General features: G+C 41.6%; 1 protein-coding gene across 1 annotated transcript in view; it reads right to left on the reverse strand.

Moving 5' to 3' along the window:
• COL22A1 (collagen type XXII alpha 1 chain) overlaps nt 1–18783 on the reverse strand; it is a 273483-nt gene that overhangs the window by 43705 nt on the left and 210995 nt on the right. Inside the window, exons 41-48 of the mRNA XM_060681819.2 lie at nt 18309–18386; nt 16770–16805; nt 15512–15565; nt 11769–11813; nt 11158–11205; nt 10001–10114; nt 5507–5560; nt 3106–3159 (exon numbers count right to left, since the gene is read on the reverse strand). Coding sequence (XP_060537802.2) covers nt 3106–3159; nt 5507–5560; nt 10001–10114; nt 11158–11205; nt 11769–11813; nt 15512–15565; nt 16770–16805; nt 18309–18386 — 483 coding nt within the window. The remainder of the gene's footprint in view (nt 1–3105; nt 3160–5506; nt 5561–10000; nt 10115–11157; nt 11206–11768; nt 11814–15511; nt 15566–16769; nt 16806–18308; nt 18387–18783) is intronic.

Below are 18783 nucleotides of genomic sequence, written 5' to 3' on the forward strand. Positions count from 1 at the left end.
AACAACCCCACAGGACCAAAATCTTGCAATTTTAAACCTTCTTTATGAAAAGCAACTTGAGATAGAAGGATATGGGAGCTACCAGAGGGAGAAAGAGTCTCCCATTGTTATTTTTCCTCTCCTAATCATAACACAAAGCCAACATTCACAGCATCTATTTGAGTATAATCCATGGCTAAATCTGGACCTCACGTGTGGGATATGCATGGAGGTTCCATTACTCTGACAACACAATCCTGGGACATGGTGGCTCAAAGGGACACAGTGGCTCAGTGGCTAAGACGCTGAGTTTGCCGATGGAAAGGTCAACAGTTCAGCGGTTTGAATCCCTAGTGCCGCGTAATTGGGTGAGCTCCCATTACTTGTCCCAGCTTCTGCCAACCTATAATAATAGGTTGATAATAAGACAATCGGGCTTTTGAGCGCATGGCAATAAGGCCAAGTTCTTATTTCAGGGTTCAAAAAAATATATTCAAAATAATATTCAAAATATTATTTTTGGGGAAACATGGTAGCAGTTCGAAAGCACGTAAAAAATGCAAGTAGAAAAATAGGGACCACCTTTGGTGGGAAGGTAACAGCATTCCGTGTGCCTTTGACGTTGAGTCATGCTGGCCACATGACCACGGAGACGTCTTCGGGCAGTGCTGGCTCTTCGGCTTTGAAACAGAGATGAGCACTGCCCCCTAGAGTCAGGAATGATTAGTACATATGTGTGAGGGGAGCCTTTACCTTTACCATGGAGGGACAAATATAGTTCATGTATTGTTCTTCCTCTGAAGCACCATGGCATTCTATTTCTAATAGCTGGCTTTCCAAGTTTTCCAAGTTCCTCTTGGAGACCAGACATCATGCATAATCCAGTCTGAGTTAGTCCGGGACCAAAGATTTAACAATTTGGCACTTCAAATGTCACCAGGCTCAAGGTTGACTCAAGGCCTTTCATCCTTCCGAGGTGGGTAAAATGAGGACCCAGATTGTTGGGAGCAATAGGCTGACTCTGTAAAACACTTAGAGAGGGCTGTAAAAGCACTGTAAAGTGGTATATAAGTCTAAGTGCTTTTGCTATTGCTATTTAGTCTTCCAGACTTTCGGACTCACACTAGAGCCCATCCCCTCTCTCTCTACATGTGTACTGGACTGTTTTGTGCATAGTATTTATGTGATCCCTGGTTGTATCTGACTTTTAGTTATTAATTGGAGCGTTGGTGGGTGGTTATTAAGTCATTGGTTGTTCCCAGCAGCCCAGGAGCTGCTGCACCAGCTCCTAAGTACCTGGTAAGCTGGTGGTAAATTAGCACTCCTGTTGACTGAGAAGGGGCTTGCTTCTCAGGCTTCAGTTATTTCCTGGTTAATTTTGTACTGCTCAGCCAATAATCTTAGTAACTGTGAAATTGAATGTGTGTCCTTGTTCGTTGCAATGTGAGGCTACCAATGTGTTTGGGTCTCCTCATCTAACTGCTCGCTCATGTTTTTGCAATTTGGTAGTTGAGATTCCTCCCCATCTGTTTTACATAGTCACAGGGGCAATCCATGCAGAGAATCTGATAAATTACATTAGAAGTTTCTCCTAGCTCCAAGCGATCTTTGCAATGAATGATTTCATCGTGAGATAGCATTAGACAGAGTTGCTTTAAGGGTGATTTGAAATTCTACAACATTTCTCAACCTCACCAAGTGTAAGATGTGTTAATTTCAGCTGGCTAGAGAACTCTTGAGAGTTGAGGTTCACACATCTTAAAGTTGTTGAAATTGAGAAATGTGCTCCAGACCAAACTCCCTGCTTCTAAGCAGCAACTCTGAGTTCCAGAGAAGTTCTAAATCTTCCTCCCTCTTGTGCGCTCACCCTGTGTAAACCTGTATGCAGCAGCTGCATTTGCTATATGTGCTGCTGTGATGCATCTTAAGTGTTTTCTCTATCGCAGTCCACAGCAGAGTTTGATAAACAGCATACTTAAACGGGATGGCAGCTGCCGGGATCAAAGCTCTCTTGCGGCAGATGAAGCAAGGCAGATGTCTAGATCTTGAGGGTAATAGAAGCTCAGTAAAGAGACAGAACAAAATTTGCTTTCATTTTTGGCTTGCTAATACTCTCAGGAGAAATATCAACAGCTATTCCATCACTATTTTTTTTCATATCAACTTCAAGATTTATCTTCTCAGATAAATTGTGCTGCTTAATAACTCAATTCAAAAAAGTCAAATGTCATGGAATAATATTTCTCTCTCTCTCTCCCCTCCCTCCCTCCCTCCCTCCCTCCCTCTCTCTCCCCCTCTCTCTCCTCTCCCTCCCTCCCTCTCTCTCTCTCCCTCTCTCCCCCCTTAATGGTCAAGCCTTCATGTCTATTGTACGATCTATGACTTTCATTCTTATAGGGATCCATGATGACTACCCTGTTTCCCCGAAAATAGGAGCCAACCAGAAAATAAATCCTAGAGTCAGCGTTTCGACGCTGGCATAGTGAGCAGAGGAGAGAGAGAGATAAGCTCTGAACTTTTGCCTGCTAAATCCCTTTGAAGTCGGGTTGTCGTGGAAATGAAGGGGGGAGACATTCCTGGGAAATGACGAGACAAGAAGTCTGAAGAATGACTTGGAAGATAGACAATGAGAAGCAGAGATTTGGGGATCGGAAAGGGAGGGATTGGGGGGCGAAAGGTCAGTCTTGTCCGCATCGAGTCATGATCCGGTGGCTGTGCTCAATTAAAGAAAAGATTTCCTTAAAGATTGGCAGTTTGGAAATTCATTTATTTTGAGATAGCATCGAAGTCTGACACCTAGCATGATTTTTCAGGATGCTCTACCCCCAAAATAAGCCCCAGTTAAGATTGTCAGCCAGACGGATGCATTTAGTACCGTATTTTCCCCAAAACAAGACCTAACCAGAAAATAAGCCCTAATGCATCTTTTGGAGCAAAAATTAATATAAGACCCAGTCTTATTTTCAGGGAAACATGGTAAAGACTAAAAGCATATGGATATTTTGGCATAATAACACAAAAGCAGGGCACAGATCTTTTGTTGGGAAGTGAAGAAGAGACAAGGTAGGGATGTTGTTGTTACTGAATGGTTTCAAGAAATCATGCTAATTCCTTATTTACTCTCACCTGTTCACCTTTCAGTCCAGCTTCACCAGATGCCCCATCACCTCCTTTAGGACCCTAATAAAAGAAAAAAGAAAAGTCTAATAAGATGACTTCATTTAATGGAAGAGATTAGGAGCATCCTAAGTTGCTTGGAGGTAACCAGCAACTTGAGGTAGACTCAGAAGCCTGCTAGGATCCAGTATGGTCCATAGTTTTGTTATATGAGCACATTGAGAGATGCCCCCAAACTGTCCACATTTTTTGCATTCTGGACCAACTGCAGCTTCTGCACCAGCTGGAACTTCTGAATGCTCTTCAAAGAGCCTTGGTAGTACAGTGGTCTAAGGCACCCTGTTATTAAGCTGGTTATTAAGACCAGCTGCCTGCAATTACTGCAGATTCGAATCTCGCCAAGGTTCAAGGTTGACTCAGCCTTCCATCCTTTCAAAGGTAGGTAAAATGAGGACCCAGATTGTGGGGGCAATAAGCTGACTTTGTATAAATATACAAAAGGATGAAGGCTATTGCTGAGCACATTGTAAGCCGCCCTGAGTTTCCGGAGAAGGGCGGCATATAAATCAAATTAAAAAAAAAAAAAGATAGCCTCATGTAGTGTGGGAAGTATCTAAGGCAAAAGATCTCCCAGTCCAGAATGGATGAACTTCTGCCCAAGATGAATCTGTGAAAAAGCCCCTCTAGCAGGGGTGAAATCTAAAATTTGTTACTACCGGTTCTGTGGGCGTGGCTTGGTGGGGGGGGTAATGTGACTGGGTGGGCGTGGTCACTTTTTTTTTAACTTTTAAAACCATTTTTTACATGTAAAACCATGTAAAAAAATGCTTTCAAAAGGCTCTGACGATCCCAGCTGAGTTGCCTGATTGGCAGGCAACTCAGCTGGGATCGTCAGAGCTTGGATCGTCAGAACCATTTAAATGAAAAAAAGTTTTTTTTCTTTTAAATGGCTCTGGCGATCCCAGCTGAGTTGCCTGATCAGCAGGCAACTCAGCTGAGATCATCAGAGCTTGGATCGTCAGAGCCATTTAAATGAAAAAAAAGTTTTTTTTTCTTTTAAATGGCTCTGGCGATCCCAGCTGAGTTGCCTGATCAGCAGGCAACTCAGCTGGGATCGTCAGAGCTTGGATCGTCAGAGCCATTTAAAAGAAAAAAAAAGGCTCTGATGATCGCGCAGCTCAGCTGGGCATGGGGGGCGGGGGCAGGGATTTTTGCAAACTGCCCGCCGCCATCACTACCTACTCGCCCAAGCCGATCCGAACTAGGAGCATTTCACCTCTGCCCTCTAGCCATTGCTGCCAACTGCTCTTTGAGCAAAAGCCAATTTAGAACTAAGGAGAAATTTCCTGCCAGTTAAGAACAATTAATCAGTGGAACAACTTGCCTCCAGAAGTTGTGAATGCTCCAAAATGGAAGTTTTAAAGAAGAGATTAGATAACCATTTGTCTGAAGTGCTGTAGGGTTTCCCGCCTAAGCAGGGGGTTGGACTAGAAGACCTCCAAGGTCCTTTTCAACTCTGTTATTCTATTCTAAGATCCTCAAATTGCACAATCTGACTGGGGAAGTGCTGACTTCTGGGACTTGTGAGGAGTCAATGCAATTGAAGGGCATCAGGTTAGGAGAGCCTATTCTAACTAATGCATTGTTAGGGTTTATGCTTGGTTTTACACAGTAGCATTGTGGCTCAGCAAACTCCTTCTTAAAGATGTAAGATCTACTGGAAACAGATGTTCCATGGAAGCCCAACTTATTTTATTTTCTTCCAGCTTTGAAAGGAACAAGTATTTTGGAAAGCCAATTCTCTATATACAAGACGTTGTCTTTCATGCTAACTTGAGCATGCCAATGGGGTCAAACTCCCAAAACTGTTTTGTGTGTAACATCCTTGATCCCCTTTCTTTAAAACAGAATAGGAGACATGAACGTATTCAGACTGTTAAATGCTAGAATAAATAAGGGTATTTTCGTAGGAAGCAGGATTTGATGGACCTTGAAATTGGAATGTTTTTCTATTTCGAATAGCTCTTTTCTATTGGTAAAAAGAGTCTTCCCTTCAGTGGTGGGATTCAAAAAAATTTACTACTGGTTCTGTGGGCGTGGCTTGGTGGGCGTGGCAGGGGAAGGATACTGTAAAATCTCCATTCCCTCCTCACTCCAGGGGAAGGTCACTGCAAAATCACCATTCCCTCCCAATCAGCTGGGACTCGGGAGGCAGAGAATAGATGGGGGCAGGGTCAGTCAGAGATGGCATTTACCGGTTCTCCGAACTACTCAAAATTTCCACTACCGGTTCTCCAGAACTGGTCAGAACCTGCTGAATACCACCTCTGCTTCCCTTCCTATACCAGTTCCTTTCAAATGTATTTTTGAAGGGAAGCAAGAGTCATATAAGACAGAATGTACATCTTACCTTGGGACCTTCTGCTCCCGGAGGCCCAGGGGGACCTCTGAGCCCAGGTTCTCCCTAAAAGAAACACAGTTTACAATCAGATGTCTTCTAGCTTGATTATTCATTCCTATAGTATCTTGTCAGCATCTGGTATCCTAAAATGGCCTGTGCCTATGGGAGGACAGCATGACCTCATTTATCTGCTCAAGAGGAAGAAGGCACAGGTTGAAGCAATGGGAAAGCATATGAGTCTTCGGAGAAAGGCGGCATACAAGTTGAAATAATAAATAAATAAATAAATAAATAAATAAATAAATAAATAAATAAATAAATAAATAAATAAATAAATAAATAAATAAACCTGTGCCCTCTTCCTCTTACACAAATAAATGGGGTCACCCAGTCCTTCTATAGGCACAGACCATTTTAGGATACCATACGGTCTCCACTCATAGCTTTCTAGACATATCCGAGTTTCTATTCTATAGTTGCCACCAATGTGGTATGTCACTGTTTTAAACATAGGAGAAAGAGATAATGCTTAAACAGAACGGGGCAATCCCATTAGATGATGAGCTTGATTAATTAATGTTACTTTTGAATTTGACTTAATGTGGCTTGGTAAGGAAGGACTGTCACAGATTCATCATGCCATTTGCTGATGCAGATGAGATGCCTCTTCCTGTTGGGCTTGTTGCATGAGACCCTTTGATATTTTTTATTTATTTATTTATTATTTTTATGTAACATATTGAGCCATGGTGGCGCAGTGGTTAGAGTGCAGTACTACAGGCTACTTCTGCCGACTGCCGGTTGCCTGCAATTTGGCAGTTCGAATCTCACCAGGATCAAGGTTGACTCAGCCTTCCATCCTTCTGAGGTAGTTAAAATGAGGACCCAGATTGTTGGGGGCAATAGACTGACTCTGTAAACCGCTTAGAGAGGGCTGTAAAGCACCGTAAAGTGGTATATAAGTCTAAGAGCTATTGCTAAGTGCTATTTAATAATCCTCCCTCCTCTCATTGTCTCCACACAACAACTCTATGAAGTGGGTTGGGTTGAGAGAGAATGACTGGCCTGAAATAACTTAATTGGCTTAATTAAGGCGGATCTAGAACTCACAGTCTCCTGGTGATTGGCCAAAGTCACCCAGCTGGCTTTCATGGCTAAGACAGGACTAGAACTCATTTCCATTCTTGTGCCTTAGCTGCTAGACCAAACTGGCTCTGAGAAAGGGGAAAGCTTGTGATGTGGGAAACCTGAAGTAGTATCATGCAGAGGACATTACTACCAGAAGAAAATGGAGCCTTTCCCATTCAAAGGATCAAAAACATGGCTTTGATTGTGCTTCATGATTCAGGCGTTAATTCATTTTCTTAGTCCTCAATGTGATGATGCTTGAAGTAGACCAACATATCAAACCTTTTAGACAGGTTGGACATGGCCTGAGGACTTGAGACCTTGGCCAAAGATGACTGTCTAATCAACAGTGAGCATGAGTCAGAATTAGTTGTGGCACTTAATTTTCACAAACAGTTTACTCCACTTCTGAGCCATGCCAAATCCTAAAATTTGGAGAACCTCTGCAGAACACACTGCTGAATTTCTGTTTCTTTCTATTTTAAAGCATAAAGGTTAGCACGAGGAGATGATGAGATTCACAGTTTTTTTCTTTAAATTCATTTCCGTGTTCCTGAATGTAACAGTCATTGTTGTACTGACCATCTACCCGCATGATCATCCCTTCTCAAAAAATATTTCAGTGGTGGCTCTAAGTTTGTTTGTTTGTGATTGATTGATTAGACTTATCGGTCTGCCCAGTTTGCAGGAGGGGCTTTGGACCATTTACGGTTTGAGGAAAGATGAAAAGAAGAAAAATAAATACAACCATAAATCTTTGAATAAAATAACCCAGGTTAATATAATAATAAAAGCAACAATAATAACGGAAAGAAGTAGTACCAATCGAAATAGGCACCTTGGGTACAATCCCAACATTACTCGAGCACCACTTGAACACTATCGGCATTGACAAATTGATCAGTCAATTGCGAAAAGCAGTTTTACTTGAAAGAGCTTAAATCCTGGGATAATATCTGTACTGCCATCAAACCTCCACATCCGTCTATCCCTGGTCTTTGGGAAGGGCTCAATAGATGTGGGGGGAAATGCCAAACCCAGTCTGAACATCTGGCTGACTATATGACGAACATAATAGAAACAGCAAAAGCCAATTGATACATGTCTCATTCAAGAGACTTATCCTCTATATAGGCCCATAGTTCGGCCCAATGTTTGGGGGAAAGAGCCTGATCTTTAAAACCTTATAGAACAGTGTTGGTGAACATTTTTGGCACCGAGTGCCAAAATGGGAGTGTGCATATAGGCGCAGGGGAGTGCCGGAAACTGGAGGAGCAGCTCCCTGGCACATGCACGCACCGGGAAGCTGAGCTTCCAGTTTCTGTTGTGTGCATGCACACTGGTCTTCTGGTTTCTGGCATGTAGGCACGCATGAAAATCAGCTGGCCAGTGCACATGCACACGCCAAAAACTGGAAACTCAGCTTCCCAGTGCATGCATACATGCCAGGGAACTGCTTTTCTGGTTTCTGGCACTCCCGTGCATGTGAAGACCAGCTGGCCAGCATGCATGTGCGTGCCGGAAACTGGAAGAGCAATGGGAGAGTTGGGTTTGCCCAGAGAGATGGCTCTGTGTGCCACTTCCAGCATGCATGCCATAGGTTCACCGTCAATATTATAGAAGAACCAGTTTCACAATGTTGACATAGATCTTGATACTACCTAAGCAGAGTCCAGCAGGACTTCTAGCCTAAGTGATTTAGAGATCACTAAATGAGATCATCCGTGGTTTTGGGGTGCGATGCCATCTGTACGCTGATGACACTCAGCTGTACATCTCCACCCCAGACCATCCCAACGATGCCCTCGAAGTCATGTCTCAGTGTCTGGAGGCCGTGCGGGTCTGGATGGGGAGGAACAGGCTTTGGTTCAACCCTTCCAAGTCTGAGTGGCTGTGGATGCCGGCGTCCCGATATAGCCAGCTGGTGCCATCACTGGCTATTGAGGGCGAGTCACTGACCCCCACAGAGGGAGCTCGCAACTTGGGCATCCTCCTGGACACACAGCTGCCTTTAGAAGAGCATATGACAGCCGTGGCCAGGGGGGCTTTTTATCAGGTTCGCCTGATATGCCAATTGCGCCCCTTTCTGGATCGGGACTCCCTATGCACAGTCACTCATGCCTTGGTCACATCACGCCTGGACTATTGCAACGCTCTCTACATGGGGCTCACCCTGAGGAGCACCCGGAGGCTCCAGCTGGTGCAGAATGTGGCCGCGCGGGTGATTATGGGAGCGACGTGGCGCTCCCATGTAACACCTCTCCTGCGCGAGCTGCATTGGCTCCCAGTGGTCATCCGGGTGCGCTTTAAGGTGTTGGTTCTCATCTTTAAAGCGCTCCATGGCTTAGGGCCAGGGTACTTACGAGACCGCCTGCTGCTACCGATAACCTCCCACCGGCCAATACGCTCTCACAGAGAGGGCCTCCTCAGGGTGCCGTCGGTCAGGCAATGTCGGCTGGCGGCCCCCAGGGGGAGAGCCTTCTCTGTGGGGGCACCCGCCCTGTGGAATGAGCTCCCTCCCGGAATACGACTGATCCCGGACCTCCGGACCTTCCGTAAAGCCCTGAAGACGTTTTTATTCCATCAAGCCGGCCTAGCCTAAATGGTTTTTAATTGGGATTTTAAATTTTATGGATTTGGGGGTTTTAAATTGGGAAGCTAGTGATTTAATTCTTTTTAATTATCTTAACTTTTGTATTTGTATGTTTTTTAATTTTGGCTGTTCACTGCCCTGAGTCCCTTCTGGGAGAAGGGCGGTATACAAATTAAATTAATAAATAAATAAATAATAAATAAGATCTCCTAGACATTGCTTCTGGATACGTCAGTAATGCATGCAGGTCACAGAGGCAGCCCAATAAATCACTAATGTGAAGTGTTCAAAGAACAATTATTATTAATGCAAGAGCAACCTGCCAACTATCCTAGCAGAGGCAATCTCTTTCTCCCTCTAGCCTGTAGGAGTACATCTACAAGGGAGGACAGCCAACCTGCAATTAAGTCTATTCTAATGAAAAGAAGGAGTAGAGGTGACATAATAGCCAAATTTGATGGGCTGCCACAAAGAAGAGGGAATCAAGCTATTCTCTAAAGCATCTGAAGGCAAGACAAGAAGCAAGGGATGGAAAGTAACCAAGGAGAGAAGCAAACTAGAACTAAGGATAAATTTCCTGGCAATTAGAACAATTAATCTGTAGAATGGCTTGCCTCCAGAAGTTGTGATGTTCCATCATTGGAGCTTTATAAGGAGAAATTGGACAGCTGTTGTCTGAAATGTTATACGGTCTCTTGCTTCAGCAGCGGGTTGCACTGAAAGGCCTCTAAGATCCCTTTCAACTCCATTATTCTATCTCTTATGCTCCAAGTCTTTCTTACCCTTTTTCCAACTGGTCCATCATTCCCAGGTGGGCCTCGAAGGCCTTTATCACCCTTCTGTCCTGGGATTCCAGGGAGACCAGATGGTCCAGGAGGACAATCAGTGCAAATATCCTAAAGAGGAGAATCATAGAGTCCTGAAACGGCAGGCAATTCTTCTGAAATGCAAATCTATCTTGGCTCTATCGTATTGAATTATGAATTGAATGTAAATTAAAGAAGCCTTTAATTTACCCACCACCACAAAAAATAGACAAATGTGCTCATGATGTATACATATACAGTATATATACAGTATACACACACACACACACACACACACACACACACACACACACTGTATTTTTCGGAGTATAAGATGAACATCTGAGTGCGTCTTATACTCTGAATGTAGCCCAGCCTCTCAAACGGAGGTTTCAGAGGCTGAAAAAAGCATAAGAAAGGAAGCTTCAGAAAAAAAGCCTCCAAAACAGAGCTTCAGAAAAAAAAGCCTCTGAAAGGAAGCTTCAGGGGAAAAAAGCCTCTGAAACGAAGCTTCAGAAAAAAAGCCTCTGAAACACAGCTTCAGAAGAAAAAGCTCCTGAAGCTCTGTTTTGGAGGCTTTCAGAGGCTGTTGCTAAAATTCACCTCTGGGAACAGCTGATTGGGGGTATTCCGGGAGGCCGATCTACCTGCCAATCAGCTTTTTTCTTATTTTCCTCCCCAAAAACTAAGGTCTGTCTTATACTCTGGTGCATCTTATACTCCGAAAAATATGGTACATTCACACACACAAACACACACTTTTTGTGGTGGGAGGCAGATCCCTCTCTCTCTCTCTCTCTCTCTCTCTCTCTCTCTCTCTCTCTCTCTCTCTCTCATCTATCTATCTATCTATCTATCTATCATCTATCTATCTATCTATCTATCTATCTATCTATCTATCTATCTATCTATCTATCTATCTATTACTTAAGGAGAGAAGAACACAAAAAGAAGTAAATAAATTTACTTCCTTTGCTCTCATGGACATCCTCTGCATATTCCCATTTTCTCCTGAGACTCTCCTTCTTATATTTTGTATGCACAGTACATTTTACAAGCATTTATAGACTTTGATGATTTACATTAATGCTCCCCAAGCATTAGGTCTTTGGACATCTGGGAAAAGGCCTTACCTTAACTAATAGTCTGATGTCATCAGGGTTAAGGAGAGGAGTGGGACCCTAATAGAAAAAAAAATAAAACCACCTACATCATTTATGGAGATCATTTCAAAATGTCTGGTATCAAAGTTAGAACATGAAAGATTGTCGACCCACAGACCAAATTTACAACGGATCAAGTCTTTTTGAAGGGCCACATTGTTGAAGCACATCTCACAAAGGAGGAGCAGCTCCACTACCACTGTTGTAAGTTGAAAGAGTGGTAGAGATATCTACAACATCATGGGTGGGCATCTATGGCTCCTTTATGACCAGTGGACTTCAATCCCCATAATTCCTGCACATGTTTGGCTCAGGAACTCTGAGTTGATGTTCACAGGTTGCAAAGGGCCCATAGTTGTCCACCCCTGATGTTGTGCAACATAGAATGGTTTTCTTCTTAGGTATTCATACATTGTTCTGCAGTATGTCAGAATAATGACATACTCCAATGCAAAACAATCTTTTGCATTGGATCTTCAGGCCTGCCATATTTGCCTGGAACAAAATTGTTTATTACTTAAAGAAACATGCCAATGAAACGAAAATGAAGGGAAAGAGAGAAAGACCATGCAATGTCCTACTGTTTTTCCTGGTGGTCCCCTTTCTCCTGGATTTCCTGGTAAGCCCTGTAAAAAGAAAATAGTGGGATCCTTGGTATTCTCTGAGCTTGAAGGTTTTCTTGCAGCTGTTTCATTACCAAACTATGTAACGTTATCAACGCAAGGATCCCACAGTTGAATCCTGAGCTACAAATCTTACCTTCTATAGATACTACATATGGACATCAAACGCTTCAAAAAGAATAGGGTTGTGCATCCCTACAATGCAATTAGACTCAGGTGCACATAGATGTCAAGATTTTTCTCTTTAGCTGCAATGTGTTCCATTAGGGAAATTATTTTCACAGTAGTCATATTCATCTCAGTAACAAGATTCAGGAAATTATGAGAACTTCCTAAAGTTCGCAATAAAATTCCTTATACCACCAGGCTTGAAATTTTAGGCCTGGATAACCTTGAACTATGCCGTCTACATTCTGACCTAAGATTAATACACAAGATTATCTACCATAACGTCCTACCTGTTAATGATTACTTTAACTTCAACCGCAATAACACAAGGGGTATAATAGATACAAACTAAATATAATCCGCTCTAATCTTGATTGCAGAAAATACGACTTTTTAAAAAAAATTTGATTTATATGCCACCCTTCTCCGGAGACTCAGGGCGGCTTACAATGCGTTAAGCAATAGCCTTCATACTTTTGTATATTTTTACAAAGTCAGCTTATTGCCCCCACAAACTGGGTCCTCAATTTACCTACCTTAGAAAGGATGGAAGGCTGAGTCAACCTTGAGCCTGGCAAGATTCGAACTTACTAATTGCAGACAGCTGGAGTTAAATTACAATGCATTAGTCTGCTGAGCAATCCAGGCTCCTATCCTGCACTCAACAGGATAGCCTGCTGAGCTATCCAGGCTTCAGCAATAGAGTAGTAAATGTCTGGAACACTCTACCTGATCCTGTTGTTAGTTTCTCTAACCCCCGTATGTTTTACCTTAAACTGTCTACCATGGACCTTATACGTTTCTTAAGAGGTCCCTAAGGGGGTGTGCATAAGTGCACCAGCGTGCCTACCGTCCCTGTCCTACTGCCCCCATTTGTATGTACTCATTCTATGTGTTTATGGCTGTGTTTTGCCTATTTACATCCATTTAATTGTACCATTTGTTCATGTGTCCATGTCTATACTGATACTTGTTTCCTTGTATTTGTTGACAAAATAATTAAATAAATAAATAAAGTCTTCAGAAGAAAAGTTTCTTGTTGTAATACAGGGATTGGGTATGTCTAGATTAATGAAAAGAAGGACTAGGGGAGACATGATAGCAGTGTTGCAATATCTCAGGGGCTGCCACAAAGAAGAGGGAGTCAAGCTATTCTCCAAAGCACCTGAGGGCAGGACAAGAAGCAATGGATGGAAACTAATCAGGGAGAGAAGCAACTTAGAACTAAGGAGGCATTTCCTGACAGTGAGAACCATTAATCAGTGAAATGACTTGCCTCCAGAAGTTGTGAATGCTCCATCATTGGAGCTTTATAAGGAGAAATTGGACAGCCGTTGTCTGAAAAGTTGTGAGTGCTCCAACACTGGAGGTTTTTAAGAAGAGATTGGACAAGAATTTGTCTGAAATGGTTTGGGGTTTCCTGCTTGAGCAGGGGGTTGAACTTCCAAGGTGTCTTCCAATTCTGTTTTTCTGTCCTGTTCATGTCTTTGTGTGTGTTTTCATTTAGAAATTTCTACATGATATGCTGATGTTCAAGAGTCAATGCTAAATTCTAGTGACATGAACCTGTTGTAATCTGGGAGAAATTAAAAAAGAAAAAGACTTTGGAGGTTACATGGGAGCTATCTGTTGAACATTTTTTTTCTCATTAAAGAGAAAACAGTCCATCATGACTTGAAATCTTTTTTTTTTTTTTAAATTGATTTATATGCCGCCCTTCTCCAGAGACTCAGGGCGGTTTACAATGCGTTAAGCAATAGCCTTCATACTTTTGTATATTTATACAAAGTCAGCTTATTGCCCCCACAAACTGGGTCCTCCTTTAACCTACCTTAGAAAGGATGGAAGGCTGAGTCAACCTTGAGCCTGGTGAGATTCGAACCTGCAGTAATTGCAGGCAGTTGTGTTAATAACAGGGTGCTTTAAACCACTGTACTACCAAGGCTCTATCCTTCCCACCTGGGTCTTTGAAAAAGAGAAGCGATCGTACTTAGAGCTCTTCAGTTAATGCATCAATGTTATTTTGCATAAAAGTAGAGTTTGGGAGAATCAGTTCTACCCACTACTTCTATCTGTCTACATGTTCCTTTTCCTTTTTTTTTTCTTTTTTTGCTGCTGGCTGATTACTGCAATTATCTGTTTCTACTTTGCTGAGCTCAGCCAGAACAGAAGACACACGGGAAGAGTAACCAAGAAGAAATTCACTGATTATTTCCTTTTTGCAAGTTTGCATCATTCTATGCTTCCATCTCCTTTATAAATAGAAAAAGGAAAGATTTCTAGAAAGCAATTACTGCTGATTGAAGACCTGGAAAAAAATGAAGCATGAATAATAAGTGATGATTTGAATTACACAACCTTGGGCATTAGGAAGCAGATCCAATATTATTAAAAGAATGGGTTTTTAGTGGTTAATCACACATCTTTAGGTGGGATTGTTAGAATCCTGAGACTTTTTTTCCCCATTGCTCAAAACTTCCTTTTCCTTTAAGACAGGGAGTTCGTCCTATTTATTGATTATATGGGTTGCTTCATCAATATTGCATTATTGAAATGATTACATTACATCTTATGTTTTAACCTTTACTTTATACACTGCTGCGGGATTACTTCGCCAACAAGCTATTGGGGAATGTTTTCAAATGTTCAACTTTAAATGGTTTGTGAATTTTTATAAGAGGTAATCTAAACCACACAATGAGCAATTCACTTAGTTCTTTAGCCATTATCTGCTTCCCGTTTTACAGTGGAATTTTGACTCAAGCATTTCATGAAAATTTTCTTTTATATGTCCTAGCGGGAAAGTAAATAGAAACTGCATTGTCCATGTGTTGTTGTTATTTTAGTTTTGAAGGGATAAGGGAAATTATGCTTACAGCTCATCTGTCTGGAACCCGCACTGCATATCGGGCATAAATACAATCAAGAGAGTCCAGAGGTATTTTACAAGAAAAGTCCTCCATTCCTCTAACCGCAATAAAATACCTTATGCCACCACTCCAAATTTTGGGCTTAGACAACCTAGAACTACGCCAGCTTCAGTCTGACCTAAGTATAGTACATAAAATTATCTCCCACAATGTCCTTCCTGTCAATGACTACTTCAGCTTCAACCACAACAATACATGAGCAAATAATAGATACAAACTCAAGGTAAACCGTTCCAAACTCAATTGCAGAAAATATGACTTCAGCAACAGAGTGGTAAATGCCTGGAATGCACTACCTGATTCTGTAGTTTCTTCCCCAAACTCCCCAAACTTTAACCTTAAACTGTCTACTGTTGACCTCACCCCATTCCTAAGAGGTCTGTAAGGGATGTGCATAAGTGCACCAGCGTGCCTACCGTCCCTGTCCTAATATTCCTTTTTACTTACTCTTTTCATGTATTCAAATTATGTTTATACTTCTTACCTGTATTCTTATATATGCTTGGCAAATAAATAAACTTAAACTTAAACTAGTATAATGATTTCTAATCAACAATCTGCTGTAGTTCATTAATTAACAAACAATCACCACTTTTCACTTACATCGTGACCAGTTTGTCCAGGGGGACCTTGGATGCCTGGCAGGCCGCGAGGACCCTGGTGAAACAGGGAAAAGAATGTGATGCATTATCTCAAAGCTTACATACCACAATTTATTATGTCCTGGATGGAGAAACTTATTTAAAGCAAGAATTATCCTTGATCTTCAACCTCATTCTAAATAGTAGTGGTAGAGATGAGAAGGAAGGAAAGAAATCATTAACGTATGCTTCTATAAGCATTAATTACTAATTATTCCAATAATATTTGGTCATGCATTTCATGATTTCTCCTCGTATGTTAAAATTGCAGTTTGCTAACAGTACTGAAGCTCTCTGTCACATGTGCTTCTGCGTCCTCATGTATATCTTTGATTTAAGGAGAAAATAACTAACGGTCAACACATAGCACACAACTCATTAACAGTCACTTGCTACGTTTTATCACACACTAAACACAGCTAGAAGGGATGCGGTGGCTCAGTGGCTAAGATGCCGAGCTTGTCGATCGAAAGGTCAGCAGTTCAGTGGTTCAAATCCCTAGTGCCACGTAATGGGATGAGCTCCCGTTACTTGTCCCAGCTTCTGCCAACCTAGCAGTTCGAAAACATGTAAAAAATGCAAGTAGAAAAATAGGGACCACCTTTGGTGGGAAGGTAACAGCGCTCCGTGCACCTTTGGCATTTAGTCATGCCGGCCACATGACCACGGAGACGTCTTCGGGCTATGCTGGCTCTTCGGCTTTGAAACGGAGCTGAGCACCACCCCCTAGTGTTGGGAACGACTAGCACATACGTGCGAGGGGAACCTGGATCTAGTTAGTGTTTGGATAGGTGAGTAGGAAATCCATTGTTGATGCCTTTTAAACACAGCTAGAAGTTTATCAGCTTTGCCATCTCTCTAAAGAGGCACAATCATGTGGCAGCAAATGAACAGAGTATGGAAATGGAGACGATCAGTACAATTATCCTTTCATAAAACCCATAATAATCCAGCTCTTGAGTATTCTGCTCAAAATGCTCAGAAGTTGTAGAAGGCATTAGCACCTGGATACCTATAGATCATAAGCAATGTCATAAGGCAGGACTTTTGGGAATGTACAGAATAGAGTCATCAATATTTCTATACTAATTGATATTACTGATACTGTATGTACCTGAATTTTCTACTATCATTGGCAAACCAAAAGATGATATAATACAATAATATTTCCATCCTATTTCCTACCACATACTGCATATAATTAGAAAGACCTACTGTACCGGTGGCCCTTTGTCTCCAGGAGGTCCCACAGGTCCCTGAAAAATATGGATAATAACCATTCACTTTTAAACAAACAAACAAACAAACAAATATTGATTTATTCAATTTTTGTAGCCACTCAACTCAGACACAGCTGGGCACATAAATAGCAAATGAATGTTACAATTGTGACAAATTCTGAAATTACATGTTAATCAGTGGATATAGTTATCCAAAACAATCCTCGCTACATTTCTGGCTAATTGTTTTGAAAATTATACAATTTTACAAACATTCAGGTTGGAGATGGAATTGAATTTGAAGGTAATGTGATTTTAGAACTGAACTGCCTTTCCAAATAAAATCCAGAAGTCTGCTTAAATCATAAAGTTGACTATTTTCAAATTGTTTGGGATGTTTCCACAGACAGGCAGATTTTTCCCCCCCTAAAAAACAATTTGACACTTCATAGGAATGACTAAATCAAATGGGATTGATTTTGAAAACCTAATCAATGATTTGACTCAGAATATGACTGATTGACCAAAGGATAATGTTTAGCCTTTTTTTTTTTACTTTTATCTGTGGTGAATTTTCTACAGAACAATTTTAATGTTACAATGAATTATGCCACTTGCTTAATTTTTAACATTAATATACTATTTGTAATAATAGAAGCTACCCAGAAAATGTTAAAGATGCAGGATTAAAAAAAAAAAAAGAATAGTTATGACAGATCCACTATTGGTCAAATAATCAGCATTTTTTTTTTTTTTTTTTTTTGGCTTCTGGTGGAGATGCAGGTAACTCAGTCTCTATGTTGTGTGCATTGATATCATTCATGCCCCACCAAAGATAGATGACATGGATCCAGTGGTGGGATTCAGCCAGTTCGCACCTATTCGGTAGAACCGGTTGTTAACTTTCTAAGCAGTCCGGAGAACCAGTTGGGCTAATCCTGTAAGGAAGGCAGGAAGGAAACATTCTGGTGTTTCTAGCCTAATCTTTATTTGTTTTTTATTTTATTTTTTTTAATTTGATTTATATGCCACCCTTTTCCGGAGACTCAGGGCGGTTTACAATGCGTTAAGCAATAGCCTTCATACTTTTTGTATATTTTTATACAAAGTCAGCTTATTGCCCCCACAAACTGGGTCCTCATTTCACCTACCTTAGAAAGGATGGAAGGCTGAGTCAACCTTGAGCCTGGCGAGATTCGATCTTACTTTAATTGCAGACAGCTGGTGTTAAATTACAGTGCTTAGTCTGTTGAGCTATCCAGGCTCCTTACAGAAACCGCCTCTCTGGTTAACCCTTATTACATTGTAACAGCTAAGGCGAAACGCCCATCGACATGAGTGACGTTGAGTTGGCCATGCCCACATGGTCACATGACTACTGAGCCACACCTACCCAGCGGTAGTCATTAGGGCAGAGAACTGGTTGTTAAATTATTTGAATCCCACCACTGCATGGATCTACCATTCCAAACATGATTCACCTTTGAAATACACATTGAGCTCCATCACAAATTAGTGAGTAATATGTTCCACACTTACTAGTGGCCCTGAAAGTCCAACACCTGGGGCTCCTCTATCTCCTGGTTGACCTGGAACACCTGGGGCGCCTCGATCTCCCTGACAAGGACAGGTGACATAGTGTATATTTCAATAAATTTATTTTACAGACCTATTATATTCATTATGTTATATCCATGTTACGTTAGAACACAGTCTTCTCTACATGATCTGCAACCAAACAAGACAAACACAGACTTCAACAGATAATTAGAACTGTGGAAAAAACAACGGCTACCAACCTGCCTTTCATTGAGGATCTGTATACTGCACGAGTCAAAAAGAGGGCTGTGAAAATATTTACATGCCCCTCACATCCTGGACATAAACTGTTTCAACTCCTACCCTCAAAACGACGCTATAGAGCACTGCACACCAAAACAACTAGACACAAGAACAGTTTTTTTCCCCCAATTGCCATTCACTCCCACAACACTGTCAAATAATTTACTAAGAC

The sequence above is a fragment of the Pantherophis guttatus genome, chromosome 3 (genome assembly GCF_059756535.1).
Source record: "Pantherophis guttatus breed Tessera chromosome 3, ASM5975653v1, whole genome shotgun sequence".
NCBI classification, from domain to species: domain Eukaryota; kingdom Metazoa; phylum Chordata; class Lepidosauria; order Squamata; family Colubridae; genus Pantherophis; species Pantherophis guttatus.